Source organism: Chondrus crispus, genomic scaffold, assembly GCF_000350225.1.
Source record: "Chondrus crispus Stackhouse genomic scaffold, scaffold_192, whole genome shotgun sequence".
NCBI classification, from domain to species: domain Eukaryota; phylum Rhodophyta; class Florideophyceae; order Gigartinales; family Gigartinaceae; genus Chondrus; species Chondrus crispus.
In genome coordinates, this window is record NW_005179071.1 from 135,700 (window position 1) to 156,759 (window position 21,060).

At 52.3% G+C, this 21,060-nt stretch overlaps 3 protein-coding genes; 2 read left to right on the forward strand and 1 right to left on the reverse strand.

Annotated features, from left to right (window-relative positions):
• Positions 1-1,295: 1,295 nt before the first annotated feature.
• On the forward strand, positions 1,296-1,616 carry CHC_T00003498001 (hypothetical protein). Its single transcript, XM_005714922.1, has one exon. The coding sequence runs from the start codon at positions 1,296-1,298 to the stop codon at positions 1,614-1,616; it is 321 nt and encodes a 106-aa protein (XP_005714979.1).
• Positions 1,617-1,642: 26 nt separating this feature from the next.
• Positions 1,643-1,777, reverse strand: CHC_T00003499001 (hypothetical protein). The gene has a single exon (XM_005714923.1). The coding sequence runs from the start codon at positions 1,775-1,777 to the stop codon at positions 1,643-1,645; it is 135 nt and encodes a 44-aa protein (XP_005714980.1).
• Positions 1,778-13,535: 11,758 nt separating this feature from the next.
• On the forward strand, positions 13,536-15,392 carry CHC_T00003500001 (hypothetical protein). XM_005714924.1 is given in 2 exon segments: positions 13,536-15,233; positions 15,234-15,392. 1 exon segment carries the CDS (start codon positions 13,536-13,538, stop codon positions 15,231-15,233), a length of 1,698 nt encoding a protein of 565 aa, XP_005714981.1. The 3' UTR covers positions 15,234-15,392.
• Positions 15,393-21,060: the final 5,668 nt, after the last annotated feature.

Below are 21,060 nucleotides of genomic sequence, written 5' to 3' on the forward strand. Positions count from 1 at the left end.
CAAACACCCTCACCACCACCCGCGTGCAAGCCCCCGTCCACACCCCGAGCATCACCCCCCTCTCCGGCGAGTCGCACTACGAGCACGCCGGCTTCGCCCTCGTCCCCATCTTCACCATGGCCGACATCACCATGGGCATCGGCGTCTCGGAGGGCCTGCTCGCCATCGGCTCGCCCTGCCTGCCGGCCCCCTTCGCCGACGCCCACATGGAGCACTGCAACTTCCGCTTCCTGCGCGACGCCCGCCGCCGCGCCATCCTCCTCGTCTTCGACGCCCCCGAGGACGACGCCGTCATGGTCTTCTACGCCGTCAACCGCACCATGACCGAGTGCCACTCCTTCCAGGCCGCCTTCCGTCGCGCCCACTTCCTGCGCCTCGTCGCCTCGGCCGGCGACGGCTGCGGCCTCATGCACCTGCTCCCGGCTTGCGACTTCATCATCAACGAGGTCCAGCACCGCGCCTGCCCCGCGTGCGGCGTCCCCATCGGCGCCACCTGCGCCTGTCCCTTCCCTGATATCCGAGCGGCGCACCCGATGGACGGCACCCACTTTCTGCGCTCGTTCCAGGAGGACTTTGGCTTGTACGAGGGCGTCGCCAGCAAGCTCATTCGCGAGGGCGCCGGCGAGCGCTTTGTCCAGCTGGGCGTGCGCGTCAGCTGCCAGGGCTTTTTGGACGTCGAGCATGAAATGCTCAGTCGCTTAACCCGCTGGTCGGTCCATGGCTACCTGCAGGGCAAGGCGGATGATCCCAGGCTGGGCTTGTTATGCGGGAGGGAAGAGGAAGACGTGTTTGGGGGTCCGCCGCTTGTGGAGGAGATCGCCATAGAAAAGGAGACCGGGCTGGAACAGGACCAGGGGGATGCCATGACGTGGCTGCAGGATACCGTCGGCATGCTGTTCCCGACAGAGAGCGCGCAAGGCGTGCCTTCAGGGTCGTTGACGACCGCTGATCTCAGCGGGCTTGACGACTTGCTTGGGACAGGGTCAGGGGTAGACCCTCTCAGTTTCGTCGGGGGGAACGAGCTTGGCTTTGGGGGAAGGCAGGCTGAGGTGGACTTTGAAGTCGTCCATGAGGCGCTGCCTTGGTTGGAGGAGGAGGAGGAGGCGTCGACCGGGAGGGAAGGCGAACAGGTGCATTCAGATCAGAGCGTCAACCGTGTGCGGGGTCAGGATCATGCCAGAGGCGGGGAAGATAGCCCCCCAAGGCAAGAACTCTTGGGCTCGTCATCTGCAAGCACTGTAGATGTGCCGCGCCGCGTGGACAACAGCCTGCACGGATTTGCCACCGCTGCGCCTATGCATGCAAATAGTCCGTGGATTCCCGCACCTGTGCCCCCCGCTACAGTTCTCTTGCCGGGACCTGTTGTAGTGCCGGTCTTTTCGGGCCTAAGCCGGGTTGAAAGTACAGAGGAGAAGGCCAAAAAGCAGACGGCCGAAGAGAGAAAGCGGCGAAACCGCGTGGCAGCTCAGCGCAGTAACATGAAGCGGAAACTTGCCTGTGACGCGATCCGCGTGCAGTTGAAGCCGCTCCGGGAGAAGGTCGACGAGCTTAGGAAGAGGGAAGGGGCTTTGCGTGAAGAGAATTTGGCAATGAAAAAGCAGGTTGACAATAGCTGATTCGCAAGACGTGGGGATGGAACGTTCTATGTATAATATTGATCGAGAGTTTCACCTGGGACGAGGAAGCAACAGTGCCGTAGAAGGCCGAGGTTGGGACATTTGTTAAATCTTGAAACCCCAGCTACGAGATGCGTCATATTGTATGTGCCACACCTCATATGCTCAGTGACAGTCGTCCGCTATTGTGAGGATCCTGCTCATTACTGGGGTCTCTTTTACATCACCGAAGCAGATCAGGTCGATTAGGATCCCGGTAGGCCCAGAGTGTCTCATTGCGGTAAGCGTAGCATTGCTGACTTTCGTGAAGTGGTGCAAAGATAGGACAGCACCTCTGCCCCAAGGCGATTGAAGAATGGAATTTATGTAAATGTATGTCGTGCTGCTTCCGGCTAAGCTCCATTGCTGTGCGTCGCAACATGTACTGTACATAGTATGCACTGCAGTTGCTGAGTGCTTAACAGCGGTACCGGGGTGGACGGATGCAAGTTGTCTTTTCAATGTGAGCTGCCGGTGGAATCGCATGTGAGACCCTCTACCCGCATGTAATTATGAAGAACGGAGCACGGAATGCTAAGAGTGCTGAATTTGACGGTGATCGATGCAGCAAATGAGGATCCGCGTCACTTTGTTTTGATACTGTACAGCTAAAAACATTTTTTCCCGTTCACCTCAACGGGTGTTTCCAAACTCTTCCGTGGGTATGCTAACAGATGCCTGGCTCAGAAGTGTCACTGAAAGGCACTGCAGGACCAGTAATTGATGCCGAAGCCGAAGCTTCGGCCAAGTGCACCTAAAGGGCTTTTAAACTTAGCGTACCAGGGAGCACCACTTTGCCAAAACAGCAATGTGGCAATAGATACACAGGATATGACTCGCGACCGCCGTCGATCTCGTAGATCAACGCAACAAGTGGGATAGCCGAATGTGGAGAAGTTGCTGTACACGACGCTTAAGAGCATCTCCACCGGCGAGGGTCTATGGGATATAGTGTGTCGGATTCGGTCCGATTGGGTGGTCCTAGAGTGGACCCGCAGCGAGTGACGGGGCTTGTGTCTTTGACTCAGGCAGCAAGCTCGCGCGGAGCTTGCGCTGCTCTCGAGAGCGCGAGTCGGGCGAGGCGGAACAGCAGACCTCACGCAGGTGAGGGCTGCGAGTTGTTGCAGTGTGTCAACAAGTTGATGTTTATTCCGTCCTACCCTTTATACAGCGTGAAAGATAAATCTTCACGCTGTAGCTCGAAGTTCGCTCTGAAGATATTTCCTGCCGTTCTCGCTTGCTCAAATGACTGTCGGTTGTCAATTGAGCAAGACAGACAGCTCTAAATCCTCCTTTCATCATCCCCTTTTTCTCTACTGTAGCCCTCATCATTCAACGTAGATGAACTGCAAATTGGATCAATGCACACAGAATCTCGACATCGGATGGGGCATCATAAAGGTCTACGTCAATACAGCTCGACATAATGTATTTGTCCAAAATGCCAGGTGGAGAATTACAACTGGCTCCCAGTCAAAAATTAGACCGCACTCGGCCGCGGGTCTATGCTATTGATAGATGGAGCTAAAAAGGGACCCCTCTCCACCAGTGACGGTCTAATGGTCTATCTTCTGCTCTCGCACCCCTGCCCCCTCACCTCCCTCCGTAATTCCCCAGCCCCTCCCTCTAACTGCATGTCTCGTATTTCCACAGAAGGACCATGAACTTCAACATAGACGAACTCGTGCATGACAGTGACGATGACATTGGAGGACGGCAATGGGCAGTTTGGGTAGCGCATAAAAGTCGCGGGATCCGTATAACTGGAAATAACCCATAGGCAAGGAAGGGGATGGGGATGGGGGCGGCGGTGGCGAAAAAGGCCGGACGAGAAATGCCAAGATTTGTGCTTCACGTGTGCAACGTGGCGAATAGATCGGGTCTATCGCCGGGTCTATTTCGGGGTCTGAATAGATTGTTGTCGGTGAAATGGGGGAGGCGGTTCTGGAGAGCGTGCCGTTTGTGGTGAGGGTTGGCCGAGTGTCGTCCCCCCTTCCCCGCAGCGCCCGTCACCCTCTCTCTTTTATTTCTACGAAATTCCTTCCAGAAGCGTCCACGCATCCGGCCCGGATTCCGCCGGGCCGTCCGCGTGCGCTTCTCTAAAATTCAAATAAAATCTCGGACTACAGAATAAAATCTCCCTCTACAGTAAAATGCAAATATTTCCATAAAAATATCTCACATGACCCCCTCCTCAAGGCAGCCCACGGGGCTGGCGCTGCACGTAAATATACTGGCCCCGCTTCCTTGCGTGATCGCTCTGGCCCCCCCGGCCACTGTCTTTCCACCTTGCCACTGAACTGCACTCTCCCTGCCTCCTCGCGCCTCTCTCGCCGTCGAACTTCTAACAGTCAATTTCAAGCCGCGCTTCATCTGCGTCGCCCGAATTCCGGTTGCCCAACGTCAGCTTGGCGTCAGCCTCGGGCCGCGTGGTCTCCGCGTCGCCCGGGACTGTGGGTGCTGACGTCAATCGTCGTCTGGGACTCAGGCCGCGTGCTCTGCGCGTCGCCTGAGGCTCCGTTTCCAGTCGTTCCCGTTTCGGGACTTCTCGGAAACGCACAGCGTCTCGAGCCGCGCACGGGAGCTCTGTGGTCCTTCGGGCGGTACTCCCTGTGCGCACTATGGCTTGAACCAAGCAGACGGCGAGGGCTTCCACCGGCGGGAAGGTACCACGCCGCGCTATCGCCACTAGGGCCGCCCGCCGTTCAGCGAGCGTGTGGCGAGAGAACGGCCAGGACGTCACCGAAAGGGCGGCTCATGGCATGAATTGCCCCTTCATCGACTTCGAAGACCCAAGTAATGCCGAACATCTCCCTGACCTTTGGGAGCACGCGGGACGTTCCGACGTCTCCGCGTTTCGGTACCAAGTAGGAGATGGTTCTTTCCGAATCAAATATAAGGAAGTGGGCAACCGGGCGTCCGTCGTAGCAGCCGTATCTGCCCCCGGGGCCCGGCTTCTCTTCGGGGCCCATGTGTTGGCCTTCGTATCGGCCCGCCTCGCTCGCAAGGCATGGTTCACCTCCGACTGCTGCTACCGGCTGGGGCTCACCGAGAGCCACAGCGACGGGACGGAGTACACCTGCTGCGACGACCCAGAGTGAGTCGTCGAATTTGTCTGGTGCTCTGATGGCGGTAACGGCGAGGTCAAGGGTTGCCACTACGCCGTCGGAGAGGGGAGTCCAGAGAAGTACATGATACTTCTCTACACGATGACCTTCGATCGCGTGCCCTCTGCGAACGGCACCGCCCGCCGGGGCTTCAACTCTTCCTTTGATAAGGAGTGCTCAACGCGTATGGACGCTATTCTGGCTATCGACAATTGGTGTAGCCAGAATAGAGGGAAGAGGAAGCGAGTGAACTTTTCTATGTCACGCGACGTCTCCCCACTCGCTTCCCGATACCTTCGCACGTCCCGGACCGTAGCGTTCCAAGACAATACCGTCTTGTGCATCCAGTCTGCGGTCTGCAACGCTATGTTCCTTGTCGTTGGTCGCGGTGCTGCTGACCGCCTATGGGTGGCGGAAGCGGCCCGAGTCGCCGCGTTCGAGCGTCAGATGGACTATTCCCCGAGCGTGCACCACTTTACGCACATTCAGAGGGTAATCCGAGCAGATCACCACGGAACAGTTTCTCTTGATCATGTGGCCCCACCGCCGGAGGCTTTCATCCAAGGGAGATCCAGCTCCAGACTCCCTCTGTGGCGCAGCTCTGCTGTTAGCTGGTTACTTCGTCTGCCGCGGGAGCAAGCGGGTGTCTACGTTCTTCGCATCACCGACGTTAACCATCTCCAACACGCCGTCTGCATAGACGCACGGACGGAACCAGCGCTGATCCACGATTGCGCAGAACGTTTCGCCATGCAGCTCAAGGACACTTCTCTTCGCTTGTGCTGTCCCGCCGCCGATCCGACAAAGTTCCAGTACTTCGATGATGTGCGTCTCTTGCGCCGAACAACCCGGCAGCGTAGAGACGCCAATCAGAGTCCCGGCCGGGAGAGGAAATCCAAAATGGTTCGCCGAGGAAATCGTGGCCCCAAATCCTCCCATGGCAAGGTAATTGCCGTGCGTAGGGGTTCTTCAAGCAGCAAACACTGATAGTTCATGCATAAGAAACGAAATCAATCTCAATCGCCTTCAATCTAGTACATGCGAAATATTAAAATGCATCACACCTACATAAGATGTGCGGGTTTCTGAATAAAAGGGATTAAACGTCTTGCATGTATATCCCGTCGACTGTAGCGCAATCCCGGCGACACGAGTGTGTACCGCGGGTGCTTGGCTCGTACTACCCGGCATGGGCCGTAGTACTTCGACTCCCCTAGGGGCCACTTCTGTAACCCTCCTAGGGCTGTTCCTCGGGCGACCAGAACTTGATCGTGTACGTCGAACTGGCGTGGCGACACAACCGTCATTCTCTTGCTCCTCTTTTCCAACTGTTTAGCCGCCCTCGTCGATTGGAGCGCGAGCGTCGCTAACAGTTCCAAGTTGCGCGCCTCAACGCCGCCCCACCGGATTTGGTTCAGTTCGGTCTGGGGTTGCGCGGGCGGCTTTACTCCATACATCAGCTCAAACGGGGTGAACCCGTCCGACAGCCGGCGTCGGCGGTATCCGTACAGGATCTGCTTCAGCGCTGGTTCCCACTTGTGGCTAGCGGCGCCCTGTCCCAACAGAGTCTTCCGAATTGAACGCTTGATGGTCCCGACCATACGCTCCGCTTTTCCGTTGGACATAGGAGCATGGGCGAGGACCGGTTTCCATGAAATTCCCTGTTGTACCATGAAGTTCTTCAACGCTGTCGCGCTGAAACATGTTGCGTTATCTGAGACTATGGTCCGAGGGGGACCAAACGAATGGATGATCTCCTCCTCCACGAACTTGACAACTTCCGCAGACGTAGCGGTCTCGGTTGCCCAAGCCAGGGGCCAACCAGTCAGATGTTCGACCGCTATCAGGATGTAACGTTTTACGTTCTTCGTCTTGGGAAGGGGTCCCGCAAAGTCTATCGAGAATGTCTCAAAGAGCTGACAGACTGGTATCACCGCCGTGCTTTTGTACGTCGGGATGGGCGCAGCCTTTTGGCAGCCTTCACATCCACGAACGTAGGCGTAGATATCACCATGAACTCCCGGCCACCAGTACCTGTCAAGGACGAACTGCTTCGTAGCTGTAGCGTCCCAGTGGCCAATGTCGTCATGCAGCGACCGCAATATCTGCAGTCGAGTCCCCCGAGAAGGGATTGTTCTGATCCCATTCTTCATCCTGCGAAACAGCCTTCCGTTCCAGGCGAGGAACCGCCTGGAGTTCTTCTTGGTTCTGCGCCTCTGCGCAGCATCTTGCTCGACCATCTCTTCTCCTTCGAGATAACGGTACGTGTCCCGCACATGAGGTTCCATGTCTTCCAGTATATCTCCTTTCGCAAAAGCGGCAGCACATACCAGGTCCCCCTCATCCTCCTCGCGCCTGCCATCGTCTTTTCGTAGACGCGAGAGAAAGTCAGCGGCACAATTCTTTGAGCCGGGGCGGTACAATATCTCGAATTCGTACTCCGCCAGGAAATCCATCCAACGGGCAAGTCTACCGTGGATGTCCTTCTTTTTGAACGCATACTGAAGCGCTTGGTGATCCGTGATCAACTTGAACTTTTGCGTTGAGAGAAAATACACCCGAAATTTCTTTAGCGCGAAGATCACCGCTAATGCTTCTCTCTCACAGGTGGAGTACTTCTTCTCAGTCTCCGTCATCGTCCTGCTGGCGTATTGTATCGGGTGAACCTTCTTGTCTTCCTTCTTCTGAGCCAGAACTGCTCCCACTGCCATGTTGGATGCATCTGTCTCGACCACGAAGGGTTCGTCAAACTTCGGGAGCGCCAACAGCGGAGGAGACGTCACCCTCTTCTTCAACTCCCGGAAGGCGGTCTGCATCCCTTCCGTAAATTCAAATTCGACTTTGGTAGAAGTAGCAGCATGCAACGATGCAGAGACTTCTGCAAACTTAGGGATGAATTGGCGGTAATACCCCGCTAGCCCAAGGAAGCTTCGTAACTCCGTCTTGGCGCGCGGCTCGGGGGTGTCCCAAATGATCGATGTCTTCTCTGGATCCACCTCAATCCCCTTCTTTCCGATGACGTGCCCCAATAGCCTGGTCTGTGATTGCGCAAAGGAGCACTTCGCAAGCTTCAACTTCAATCCACTGCAAGCAATCAGCTCGAACACTTCAATTAAATGGTCAACATGGACGTCCAAGGACTTCGAAAAGATGACCACGTCATCAAGGTATACTCGGACGAATAGCAGGTCTCTGAATACGCCATTCATCATCCTTTGAAATGTTGAAGGAGCGTTCATGAGCCCGAATGGCATCACTTCAAATTGAAAGGTCCCGTACCGACAGACAAACGTCGTCTGTTCTTTGCACCATGAAGCCATCCGCACTTGCCAATAACCCGAGAACAAGTCCAGGGTAGTGAACACTTTGCTTCCTTCAAGGTCGTCGAATATCTCTTCCATTTTGGGCAACGGCCACTTGTCGGCCTTCATCACCCGGTTAAGCGCGCGGTAGTCAACACAGAAGCGAGGTTTCCCGTCCTTCTTCGTTGCGATGACGACCGGAAACGACCAAGGAGCTACAGAGGGGGTAATGATCCCTGCCTTCTGCATCTTCTCGATCTCCTCGCGCACTACCGCGTTGTGTCTCGGAGGGAGCCTCCGAACGGCGTGCGAAATGGGTCTGTCGTCATTTAACTCAAAAGAATGTGACACAGGGACATCTGCCGGCCTGAGGTCGTCCAAAGACCATGCAGCTATTCCCATACTCTTGATAGAACATATTATGCGGTCGGCGTTCTCTTTTCTGATATGGCTCAGCTTAGACATGAGAAGTTCCTCCTCCTCATCTCTCTTCTCTTTCTCATCCGCCGGCTCGTACTCTGAGCCTTCCTCAGCTAGGTCCGGAAGTCCAGCATGAGGATCTTCGTCCTCATTGACTGCTCCCGCCCAGGCAAGGTCTGGTTCAAACGGCACCCTTTCACGCAGCGAAAGGAAGAAGTCCTCATCCGTGTCAGTCCAGTCAGCCGGCACGGCCCCCGAGTCTGACGTGAAGTCCTCACTGTCGGTAGCGGATCCCGGCTTCTTATGGTCTTCATCCATCTCAAGACTTAGTCGAATCGTCTCATCACCCACAGTTACTTGGACATGCTGTTGCCCCAAATCAATGCACGTTTGGAGCTCCTCTAACGACAGCATCCCCACGATGACGTCGTACGGTGTTCCCGTAACGACAAGAAAGTCCATCATGCTCACCAGTCCCCCAAACGAGACGGGGACTTGGCGCAGTGATCCAACACAAGGGGAGCTCTTCCCATCTGCCACAGTGATGTGTTTCTTCGTACTCTCTGGCGTCAGAGAAAGTCTCTTCATGAGGTGCGGCGACATGATGTTCGGCACCGCACCCGAATCCAGTAGTGCTTGAGCATCAGTTCCATAAACTTGAACAGTAACTACCCGAAGACGCCTCGGGAAGACATCCATGTGGCCCGCAAACCCACGAGAACGCCCTAATCTCTTGGATAGAAGGCGCTTCATCTCCTTCCTTGCTCCTTTAGCGTCTCCACAGACAAGTTGTCCAAATGTTAGACCAGATGGCGCATTCGCCAGCTCTGACACGACGTTGTACTTGCCGACGTGCTCCTGGAGTGCCGCCTTCTTTGAAACATTCTTCTTCTTCTGGCATGCAGGCTTCACTCTCGGCACTCTCAGCGGCTCATTCCAGGGGATAGTTCCCCTAGGAGCTACTGAAGTGGGATTCAGCAGCCTCGGGATCGAAACTTCTTCACGGTTCTTCGACTGCTTCGGCAAGGCCTCTCCTTCGGCGTTGCGTTTCGTAGCTGCCACCAATTCTCCCTTGGTGGTCTCAGTTATGACCTTGACCTGCTTCGAGTCTCTGGTGGCCTTGTCACCGGCGTCGTTGGCAGAACCGCCTGCTTTGGGGCCATAAGCGCTTCCTGCTCCAGCGTTACCTTGAGGACGTGCATGAGCCACATTCTTTCTAGCAAAGCGGGACCAGCAAGTCTCCGTCGTGTGTCCAATCTTCTCACACGTTGGGCAACGAGTATCACGGTGTGGGTTGGAACGACAACGAGTCGCCGAATGCCCTAGTTCCTTGCAATAGGAACATGTCCAACTCGTATCACTGTCCCCTGGCGTCTGTCGTTTCTTCATCATCAGTGACAGTTCCGCCAGCTGGTTGGTGATGGCGTCAACCTTGTTCTCCAGCTTTTCCTGTCGAGGATCCACATCAGAACGCACCAGTACGCGCTTGGGCGTCACAGGTTCAACGGACTGCGCAGCAGTTTTCGCCGCCTTGAAGGCGTCACGGCCTGCAGCAAAGTCCTTCACGGTCTTCATCAGTTCTTCGTACGTCGTCAGAGAACGATAGATCGCGAACTGAGCAACATTCAAATGTGCCATTACGGCATTGCAAAGCAAGCCGTACTTTGCCTCGTCGTTGAAACCAGCCCTTCTGTAGAGCTTGTCCATTTCATCCATCGAAGTAAGCAAGTTCCCACCATCCAGTCGGCTACTCATAGCCTTCTGGATGTTTTCTTCTGGCCTCGGTGCCTCCGTAAAACGGTCGGACAGGGCGCTCTTCACACCGTCCCAGTTACTGGCGGCCTCGGTCAGACTCCCATTATGACTATACGTTTCATAGTAATAGTCGAACGCGGCACCCTCAAGATGTCATAGGATAGCTCCTGCCTTCTCCTCGTCAGGCTTGCCGCGCATAATGATGTTCTCGTATACGAACAGAAACTTGGAAACATCTGACCCGTTCGACCCATCGTAGGTAACAGGGTTAGGGCCTGCACTTGTCTTGGCGTCGGCCCTCCACAAGAGTACCATGTTGGTGGTGGAATGGGGGAGGCGGTTCTGGAGAGCGTGCCGTTCGTGGTGAGGGATGGCCGAGTGTCGTCCCCCCTTCCCCGCAGCGCCCGTCACCCTCTCTCTTTTATTTCTACGAAATTCCTTCCAGAAGCGTCCACGCATCCGGCCCGGATTCCGCCGGGCCGTCCGCGTGCGCTTCTCTAAAATTCAAATAAAATCTCGGACTACAGAATAAAATCTCCCTCTACAGTAAAATGCAAATATTTCCCTAAAAATATCTCACATAGATCGTGCGATAGACCCACGGTATTTTTAGGTAGGCATAGACCCAGTTTTTTGTTGAACGAGTGGAGAAGAAATTGTCTAATGGGTCTAAAATTCATGGGCCATAGATCATTAGACCCAAAAAACACCAACCGGTGGAGATGCTCTAATGAGATGTCATAGTACTGAAGGACTTCTGGCCCCCAGTGTTGCTGTCTTCGCCACGAAACGCGAGTAGAATGGCTGCCTTTTGAGTGGATCTGTCAGCGCAAAGCGTACAGTCGTAGAGCGTATTGGGGACTCGGAGGTCATGCACTGTGGGCTTCCTGACAAGCAGAAAGATGCCTGCGTATTATGAGGATGTGCGATATTTACAGGGCGATGTTGCGCCTCCATTGTATAGAATATACGCCGATTTCGTGCCAATAACGAGCTCATCCTCATGCTTTTTCGTGCATGCATGATCCCCCCCGCCCCCTTGAGGTCTCGAAAAACGATCGTGCGATGGCAAAACCGTGCAGAACGATTCTGTCTCTCATGCGAGATGCACGAAGGTGGATGTGGCTTGTTGAAAATGACAATCAGGCATGATCAAGGTCAAGGTAATGGGTGTCTCAAAGAAAACGGAAAAAATCTTGGGCGAAATCAGTTGCCCTCAATTTTAATCTCCCTCAAAGCTTTTCAGATGGCAAGCACCTACAGTACAGTAGTCTCTCTTTAAAAGAATGACCCGCAAAAGAATATTCCTTTTAGTAGAATACATACACTGTTTCCCGTCCTGGGAATGGCCAAAAGAACCCTATTTTCATGACAGATTCTTTCCATGCAGCCCTCCAAAAGCTATCTCGCCACCAATGAATTCAATGTAGTTGGTACAGTAATGTGACGATGAAGACCTTCAAGCACTCTAGGTGTTGCACAAGAACGAAGAATAAGGTTGTAAAGAACATACATACTACATGACGTAGAGGAAATGAGGTGTGCAGTCCACTTCACCGACAAGACTCCCGGGGGGGGGGGGGGGGGGGGGGATTGTGGGGAGCGAAAATCCGATGCCATTTTGGTTGCAAAAATTGATGTGACAAAAAAAACCCACAGCGTCTCGATTTCCATATCGATATCCATTTCGATGCGTTAATTGAGAAATTCGTAATGGAAATTCCACGAGAAACTTGAGAATCTCGCGTCCGTAAACCCGCCATTCATCTTTAAGCAACTAGATATCGATTGCTTCGCATGTTTTTCCTCTGGGGCATTCCTCATCAATGCCAGGGTCGTACTCAGACAAGAGGAACTGCGCAAGGTAAAAGTGCTGCACTCATAAGTGTCAGCTCTTCCCTGGCAAGACGCGCAAGTGGATTGTTATGCTTATCACGCTCATACTGTCTTCGCAAATACAGTATAGGTTGCAGATGGTTTTGAAAGCATTCATGCAGAAAAGACCTGCATTTCGAGACAGTGTAGCGGTAATTCAGAAGATGGGCTATGGGCGAAGATTGGTGGACGACAAGATCTGTTTCAAGTATGATGAATTTATTGCGTTGCCCGAAAGAGAGTAGCAGATGTTGATGCTGCAGAGAAAGTGAGAGAGAGAGAGTGGTGAGTGAGAGAGAGCGGATGTGCGGATGTGCGGATGTGCGGGTGTGTGGGTGTGCCGGGGTGCGGCGGTGTGTGTGTCTGCAGTGTATGATGCTTTTAGGCTACCGTATACGTGTACGTAACTATCTAACACGTATGAGGCGAAGCCATGAACTAGAAGTGCGCCGTTGAAAAGGTGGCAGTTCCCTGCGGTTACCACTCGTACACAAATTTTGAACCCGTGGACGATATGTCAATGGCTTGTTCCGCCATCGACTATCTCCGTCACGTGGAGAAGATAAATCTACGGTAAGCATTATGCAGAGTGGAAATACGTTTAGTCCTGCTGCTGTTTCCAATGCAAGATCTTGCTGGTGGAGAAATCCTGTGGCGGGAAGCTTTTTGAAGGAGTGGACTGCGCAATCTCTTCAGAAGAACAAGCACAGTCATTCCAATGCCTGTGCCCATACAGGTTGCAGTATTTGTGTCCACCAATGATCTGCTGGCAGACGAAGCCTTCCTGAGGATTCTACGGGAAAGTTCGAGGACTCATCACATCTTTCCGTCAGAGATTGGCTGGCTTCTCAAGAAGTCCACATGAAGATGACCATGCATCCACATAGCCACTACCACAATGTCGTTTGAGGGGAATCGTGTAGGGCATGAGAGTTGGGAGTCTGTTTAAGCTACTGTACAGGAAAACGAGAGATGACGACGAATAGAACGCAAGTCTACAGTCCGTGGTGAGATAAGATACGGGGCATGGAGACCTCTTGGTATGAACCTGTTAGATGTATTTCCTGTGCTGTACAATATGCCGTAAATCGAACGGGGCCGCTTAATTTACAAACATTTCGTACGCATGACAGACGCGCATGCAAAGCAAACGCCTACAAACTCACCATCACATCCTACTTTTTCGGTGCGGCGCCCCCGTCTGCGTGGCTAAGGCAGGTCAATAATTTCTGTTTCTCTAGAACGCAAGACCTGTAGCCGAGAATCAAGTGATCAACTAATATGTAGCTGTGTCGAATGGTCTATTTCATGCCAGCGTGCTGTCTGCGCTCCCGCTTGTCGCAACCCCATCTTCAACCGGCAAACTAACTTCAGCTGGTTGCTAGGACATCATCTTGTCGCGCGTTCTCAACCTCCCCAAAATGTCTGTCTTGTCTTGTCAACCACCAAGTGTTATCGACTTGCTCAATCTTGGTTCTTTGGTTTCAAACCGAACGATGCAAGCATCAAAGACGAAAGATCTCTTGAAGAAAATGTTTGATTTGTGCCAAACGGACTGGGTCTCAAACTTTCTCTTCACATCCGACCCCATTCACCCCAATCTTTTGGCATCGGAGGTCCTTTTCAATACTTCGCTTGTTGCAGAACTTGCCACTACACGCGTTGAGTCGCCTCGCCTGCAACCAAACCCGTCCCCAATGGGAGAGAGTCACTACGTGTTTAATCGTCTTCTCATTGTACCCACTTTCACCGCCGGACACCTCACCGTAGGAATCGGAGTCATGGAGTACTCGCGAACCAGTGGACTGCTCACTCACCCAGAGTATGGTCGAAGAGGGCGCCACAAATTTTGCAATTATCGCTTTGTCCGAGACGCACGGACAAGGAAGTTTCTAGTGGTCATGGATATACCAGGGGGGGACGCCTTTTCCGTATATTATTCAGTCCATGGAAGCCCAACACTCTGTCACAGTGCCACGGCGCTTTTCCGCAAAAGCTCTTTTCTCCAATGCCTTAATGAAGCGAAGAAAGACGTCGTTTCAACTGCGACATTGACCCTTCTCTCAATCACAGAGGAGCACTACTTTAGGCGTTGCCAGATATGTCACCAGACTCACGCCATGAATTGTGGCTGTGTGCAGCCGAATTTGCCACCAGCACACCCTTTTGACTTTTCTCGGTTCCAAACCGAACTCGCCGGAGATTGTGGGCTTTTCGAAGGGTTCTCAAGAAGATCGCTCGTATCACACAGCGGACAGACAACGGTATCCTTTGGCTCAAGTGTTTGTCTGCAACTCATTGTAAATGACAAATTGAGGAAGCGTCTACGGGGATGGTCGTTGCAGAGTCAACTGTCTGTCGGTAGTGAAGATCCTCGGGCATCACATCAACTAAACACCACATTTGGTGACAGAAAACAAGAGACTGAGCTCCTGTCAGGTAATGTTGGAAATGCTTTTTCAATACCAATGCCTGACCTTCTGGAGGGCTGTTGTGAAGAGTCATCTGATGTTAATGCAGATATCAAGCAAAACGATCAAACTGACGCTCTCGATATTCCGTTACCGGAAAATGCATCTGCAGAAAAAGTGCGATCATCTCTGAAATCATTTCCAACTGAGGCACTAACCGAAAATAAGCATGACTTCTTCCGTGAAGGGCCCGCCATGGCACGGCCTACTGAGTCCGAAGGGTGGTGGAATCAATTCGAGCGTCAAGACATTTCCCTGCTGCCTGAGATTTACGGCTCTGCCGCTGAGCCAGTTTCAGAAGGTGTCACCAGTCCAACAGTCAACACTCTCTTCAATCAGAACGGCACTGCCGAACAATTGCCAAGCTTGACGAAACCAGATCAGGAAGCTAACCGGCAAGCAGATGCTGTAGCCCTGGAAAGGCAAAGAAAGCTTGAAGCGCGGAAGGAGCGAAATCGGGCTTCGGCACGGCGTAGCAATATTAGAAACAAGGAATTGAAGGCTGCCATTCGGGAGGAAATGAAAGTGCTAGTTGGAAGGGTCGAGACGCTTCGAAGCCGCGAGCTGCGGTTGAGACAACAAAATTTGTCTTTGCGTAGATTGCTCGCCGTGAAGAACGTGTCAGACCGTAGAGGCAGCATTTCGTAATAACTTCTGGGAAGAATCACTCCCGTGTTAGTTTCCTTTTATTCCTCTCACAGTGCGTTTTTTAGATATAACATACAGTACCAACATCGAGCGGCGTAGGATGACTAACAACATCCGTGTAGCTACATGAGGCTGTTAAAGGTGTTTTTGTACAAGGCGCTTATCAAATTGCGGCAAAGCCACCCCACAGTAACTTTTCTTTTATCAAAACCCTCCAAAATGTAACTCAACTTATCCCTTTCCTCATTGTTCCACTCCTCGAATACCAATTCTATTTCCCCTGGCGGCTCTACCTGCAGAGTTAGTTTTTTTCTTCTTCCGACATATTGATCACTTTCTTGGTCAGACTGATGGCGAGAATTCAACAGTATCGTTCGGGGCAGATGGCGGAATCAGATGGTGAAATTGATGTGGAAAGAACGATCGTGGCGGAAGGTTTCCACGAAGACTCGTTCGGCAGCAACAAGCATGAACTGCTGGGCCGGGGGGGAGGTAACGTGAGTGGACGGCCTTGACAGCGCTTTTAAGCCATGGTGAATGTGAGCGATGCACACATTCATCATGGCTTAAAAGTTCTAGTAAATAAGGTACAGTAGGTAAAAACCTTCCCAGCAATGTGATGATGCTCCGAGGACCAGCTAGCATCCAACACTTCACAGAATGGTGGAGGGGCTCCCGCATAATGGCAGATATCTGCATGCTCTCAATGTTTTCTATGAGAGAACTCATGGAGGGAGCGAGCAAGGCATTCATCTTAAGACACATTGCACACACCCATTGCAAGATCACATGCGAATGGCTGCACATCAATAGTCCTGAGACGAAGTGGTAATTTAGGATGCCTTTCTTCACAAGGCTACCTTTTGGTTTATCAACTTGCTCTATACTACTCTTCTTATATACTGCTGAGCATATCCTCTATCGCCAGTCAACTACGGAACATATGCAGCAGTGTGACAACGGTAACTGGCATGGAAGTAATGCCAATCTGTTAAAGGATGATTTCTACTAGGCAGCAATGCTCAACAGTAAGACAATGATACATGTCCGACTTGTCACATTACCCCGGGATAGCCGAGATGTCTTTGACAAGCTTCAGTCAATTCTTACAGGAGCATTACCACGTTCAACAAATAGTGACATTCACACACACATCAGTTTCAAAAGGGCTTCAGTTGCATTTCGCCCTTTGATAGTGTTCTTCTGAAGGGGTCTTGACGCATCGAGTAAAGGTACATTCCCACCAGTTAGTTTTAACACATCGACTAGACGCACCGTGAAACCGCTAGCTTTGTAGTGGCAGTTATCATCATTCCAGAACGACATACCCAGATCCTCCAAGACAACCCCTTTCGCCATAATCGAGAACCTACTATGCTACAGCGTCACGTTGTTAGTTTTTGATCTGAGCTCTTCGCAACGAGGAAGCTATTCTCAAATTCTGCGCTATCATCTACCCTGTCCGCGTCTAACCTCAGGAACATACTGGTGCATGTCAACATCCGGTACCAGGAGCGCCACCTCGCCCGTCATTCTGTGACAGTCTCTTACGCTCCACGCGCCCCCGTTTTCGTCTGTGCGATATGGCGTAGTTTAGAACGACGCCCGTCGTCCCGCATGTAGAATCTCAAGAATTCGCCTTCTTGGAGACGAAAGTATTGAGTGGCGTCGATATTTTCATGTACAGGTGCCTGCAGCACGGAGTGTTTAAGCCCATAGACGACGATGGAGTTAGCCCCGGGTGGCGTATAGCCCACTGTTCGGCGGGCGACAAGGCAGGTGAGAGCAATTTTGTTGAACATGATGAATCTAAAGTAGTCAATTTTGCAAATTGCCAGCATTGTGAGGAAGGAAATACTGTAATGATTGTAGTGCAAGATGCATTATATAGTCTTCTGTAGAGGCTGTTGACGCTGATCCGGCAAGCAAAATGGATACGGTACTCTATAGCAACAAAGTTTAGCTCGCAGCTGTCTGAAGCTTCCCTTTGGAGCGGCATTTAAGACATGGAAATGAAACTCTTTCGAAAGGCGCGAACAGTAAACACAAACTCAAACAGAAACAAGGCAAGCGGTCAGACCCTCGCGGCATGTTTCTTTTGCTACAACATCATCATAAACGATGTAGGCCACACGGCAGGCAATTGGACATACATTTAAGGGTGCCAGTCCAACTCAACGGGGCAAAGGGGTTGCTGCCTTAATGTCGGACTGGAAGCGTTTGTTATGTGCAAGCACGAGGAGTGCCACGATAAGTGCGTCGAGCGTAAGCAAAAGTTATTAAGAAACGTCAATGCCCGAATAGCATGAGTTGCAAATGCATTACGTCTCCGGGACGAACGATGCATTTGAAAGGTGTGATGAACCACGATGTGGGCGGTATCCACGGCAACGAAAAGCATATTAAAAGGATGTGGATAGAGATCGAGGTCATGACGTTTAGATGACAACCATGGGCAGTTTCTGCAGCATATTTGCTCCATGGCTCTTAAAACTATGCATGAAAGAGGATCATTAAGGTAAGGTGTACCCTTGGTAGATTGAGGACTCTCGCTCCAGTACCATATCTAGACGACCAGTGGTCCCATATAAGGTTACCTTTTCAACCACTGAATTCGGTCATGCAGTATTACAGAAAATGGAATTTACAGCAAACGACTGCAAGAAAGCGGCACCGGTCCGAGGGTCAGCAAAGCAACCTGTGCTGAAGGAACGATACCTCGTTTATTCCGCAATCTATCTCTCGCTTCCTTAAGTCTATCGGCCCTGCGCCGTCATCTGTGGGTGCGCGCACTGTCGTGCGTGGTGTGCTTCGTGTGCACATGTGCACGTGTGCACGTGTATGGGTATTATCACACTTGTTCTGTGAGCGCTGCGACGACTGCGTTCTTATGGGTATTATCACCCCCCGTCGTCGTAGCGCGATCCAATTGATGATGGCGGGGGCGGGGGTTGCACACCTGCAATTTTTTGTCAGGTGTGTGAATGGCGTTGGCGATAGCGGTTTCGTGAGTATGCCCGCGAGCATTTCCTGCGTCTGTATGTGACGGATGCTGATGGTGATTGCGCAGGTCTGATGAGAGAGATAGTGATGTCCGAGGTCTATGAATTTGCGGCGTTCTGTTGGACCGCTATTCTTTGCCACTCGTATGGCTGACTGGTTGTCGATGTGAAAGGGGGTGGCTTTCCGTGGCAGCATTCTAATATCGTTGGGCTTTCTTCTGATCCATGTTGTTACCTGCGCTGCTGATGAGGAGCCGAACGGTGGTTTTATCCGCCATGTACGTCGTGGTTTTGTCAGGGTTATAGTGAACATGGGGGATCATCTTGTCTCCTCTAGCAGAGCATCTTGATTTTCTTTCAATGATTTGCCCTTTTTCATTTCTTCTGTACCAGTATCCCATTGTGAGAGGTATAGTTTTTGCAGTTTTGGGAATCCGGTGGGAGGGGAGCCATGTGGCCACTTTTTGTTTGTCCAAGTTGTCGAGCTCTTTGTTGTGAGCTTATTCCCGAAGCTTGGCATCCTGATAATGTTTTGCTTGGCCATGGTGCCTGTGTGTGTGATTTTGGTGGAGATTGGCTTTGGGGTGAAGGCTTTGAATACAACGTGGACATTGGGATTTGGGAGCGCTTTGTGATAGACATTGAAGTCTACCGTGTGCACGCGTCGTTTTGTGCCATCGGTGGTGCTAATTGTAGTATAAATACCTTCGTCCCGACCACTCGGAACGAGGGGGGTTAGAGGTAAGGGAGCGAGCGACGCTGGGCTACCTACGCGTGGATAAAATCCGTGCGGATGGACTCGAAAAGAGAGAAGGCTCATGTGGCCGGTGACGCGCAGCCGGTCCGTGGTGTTATAGCCGGACGGCCCGTCACGGGTTAGAAGCCCGAGCTAAAGGAAAACCGGAACGGTGTTAGCACTTAGCCGTAAAGGGAAGGGAGGCGAGTCTACCTCCTCTTTACTGGGACGGGCAGGTGTCCCCGGTCTTAACCCCTAAATGGGACGCCAGTACACCTTTCCCTCTACAGTAGCTGCCACTTACTGTGTACCAGCTACTGTACACAATTACATAATTTGTGCCATTAACTACTACTTACTAGTTAGCCACCGTACAGATTGTACACGTGTGCCCGTGGCCACGATCCCGGCTGACGGTTGTGCCACGTCTCACCCGTGGCCACGCCCGCTGCTACCGGCTGTCCCACGTCGGACCCTTGGGGTACTACTGTAAACGGCGGCGGACGCGTGTACGCCCGCTCGCTACAGTAGCACCCGCCTTCCCGCGCGGTTATCATCTCCCCGGGGGGTTGTGGTACGGAATTGTACTATATTAATGACGACTATGGGCCGTGCGTCAGTGGCATAGAGGTATCTTGCTGGGATAGATCTGTGCTGCAGTTTGTGCACTTTTGTTGTTCCTGTGCCTTTGGGTACATGCCCTAGTTGGCGGAATATGAGGAACTGGGGGACTTGTGGCGTGCATCCGTGCCATATTATGCTTGGTATCTCGCCTGTTCCCAGGTGGAGTGTGTGGTTGTATTTGAACGCAGCATCCTTGACTGCATCCTCCCAGTGTTCTTTGGAGAGCCCAGTGTGATATAGCGCTGATCGTGCGGCATTGAGAATCGTGCGGCTTACTCTTTCAGCTATACCATTTTCCTGTGGTGAATAAGGTACTGTAGTGGTGTGACTAACATTGTGGTTGTGGAATATGTCTTGGGATGTGCGTGATAGGTACTCCTTGGCGTTGTCGGTGTGCACTATCCTTGGTCTGTGCATTCTGCTTTTCGCGATGTGTTTGACTACATTGTCCATGTGGTCTAGTGTTTCGTCTCGCTTCTTCAAGAACGTCATGATTAGATACCTGGAGTTGGTGTTAATTATTGTCATGAGTTTATCTATGGGCTTGCCATGAGGGTGTGGGGAACGGGTGCAGATATCAGTGCTGAGGGCTTCACCTGTGCCGTAGTTGTGGTGCTTGCGCTGGTGTCGTGCAGGTTGCAGTTTTGCTGCTGCACAGCTCGTGCACGTGATTCGTGGGGTGGCCTGGCGAGTGACGCTGGGAGGTTCGGTAATAATTTTCTTTTGGCCATTTGCTGGATTGTTGAGGGGCGGACATGATTGAATACCATAGGCCAATGATGGTGGTCATGTTGTGTTCTCTCGTTTACGGTTGTTGTGGGGGCTGGTGCAGGGTTTTGTTGCCTCTGCATTCGTGAGCTCTTGTACTGGGCAGGCGGGATGCGTGTTGTGGGGAAAGGTGTAGGTTTTGGCGTCCTCCGTGCTGTTGGGATGAGGGTCTTTCTCTGTTTGGCTTTGTTTTGTTTTTTGTCATTGCCCTTGCTGCCCTCGCTTTTATGCCTGGATTCTGTGCATTGAGCGTGTACAGTCCTCTGGAGAATGGGGCCGTGGGTACCGTCTTTGGGGGTGAGTCATGCATGTTCAATATGTAAGCTGTGTGGGGGTAGAAAATTACTGCTCCCCATTGCTTAGCAATATCGTGTACAGATAGTAAGTTTTTTTTGATGTGGGTTTACTATGGCTGGTAACTTAATCCACTAATTCTGTCGTGCACTGAGGGGGAAGACAGTAGGTCTCCCCTCAGGCAGAGCACCGCGCGTTCGGGGCGCGGGGGTTGGTTCGGAAGACCACCCGTGGGGTAACCGGCACGGGGTCCGTGCGTCTAACGCAGTAGAGAAATTAAGCGGGAAAGGGGGAAAGTAGAGCCCAGGAGGGGCGGAGCAGTAGGGACAGCTGTCGTGCGGAGGGCGGTGTGTAGCGGGACGACGCGCGCGGTAGAGATAGGTGGGAATCGGGACGCAGATGG

Excerpts from the sequence above, each read along its gene's own strand:
- CHC_T00003499001 (XM_005714923.1), bottom strand. The coding sequence starts at position 1,777 with ATGAGGTGTGGCACATACAATATGACGCATCTCGTAGCTGGGGTTTCA.
- CHC_T00003500001 (XM_005714924.1), top strand. The coding sequence starts at position 13,536 with ATGTCTGTCTTGTCTTGTCAACCACCAAGTGTTATCGACTTGCTCAAT.
- CHC_T00003498001 (XM_005714922.1), top strand. The coding sequence starts at position 1,296 with ATGCATGCAAATAGTCCGTGGATTCCCGCACCTGTGCCCCCCGCTACA.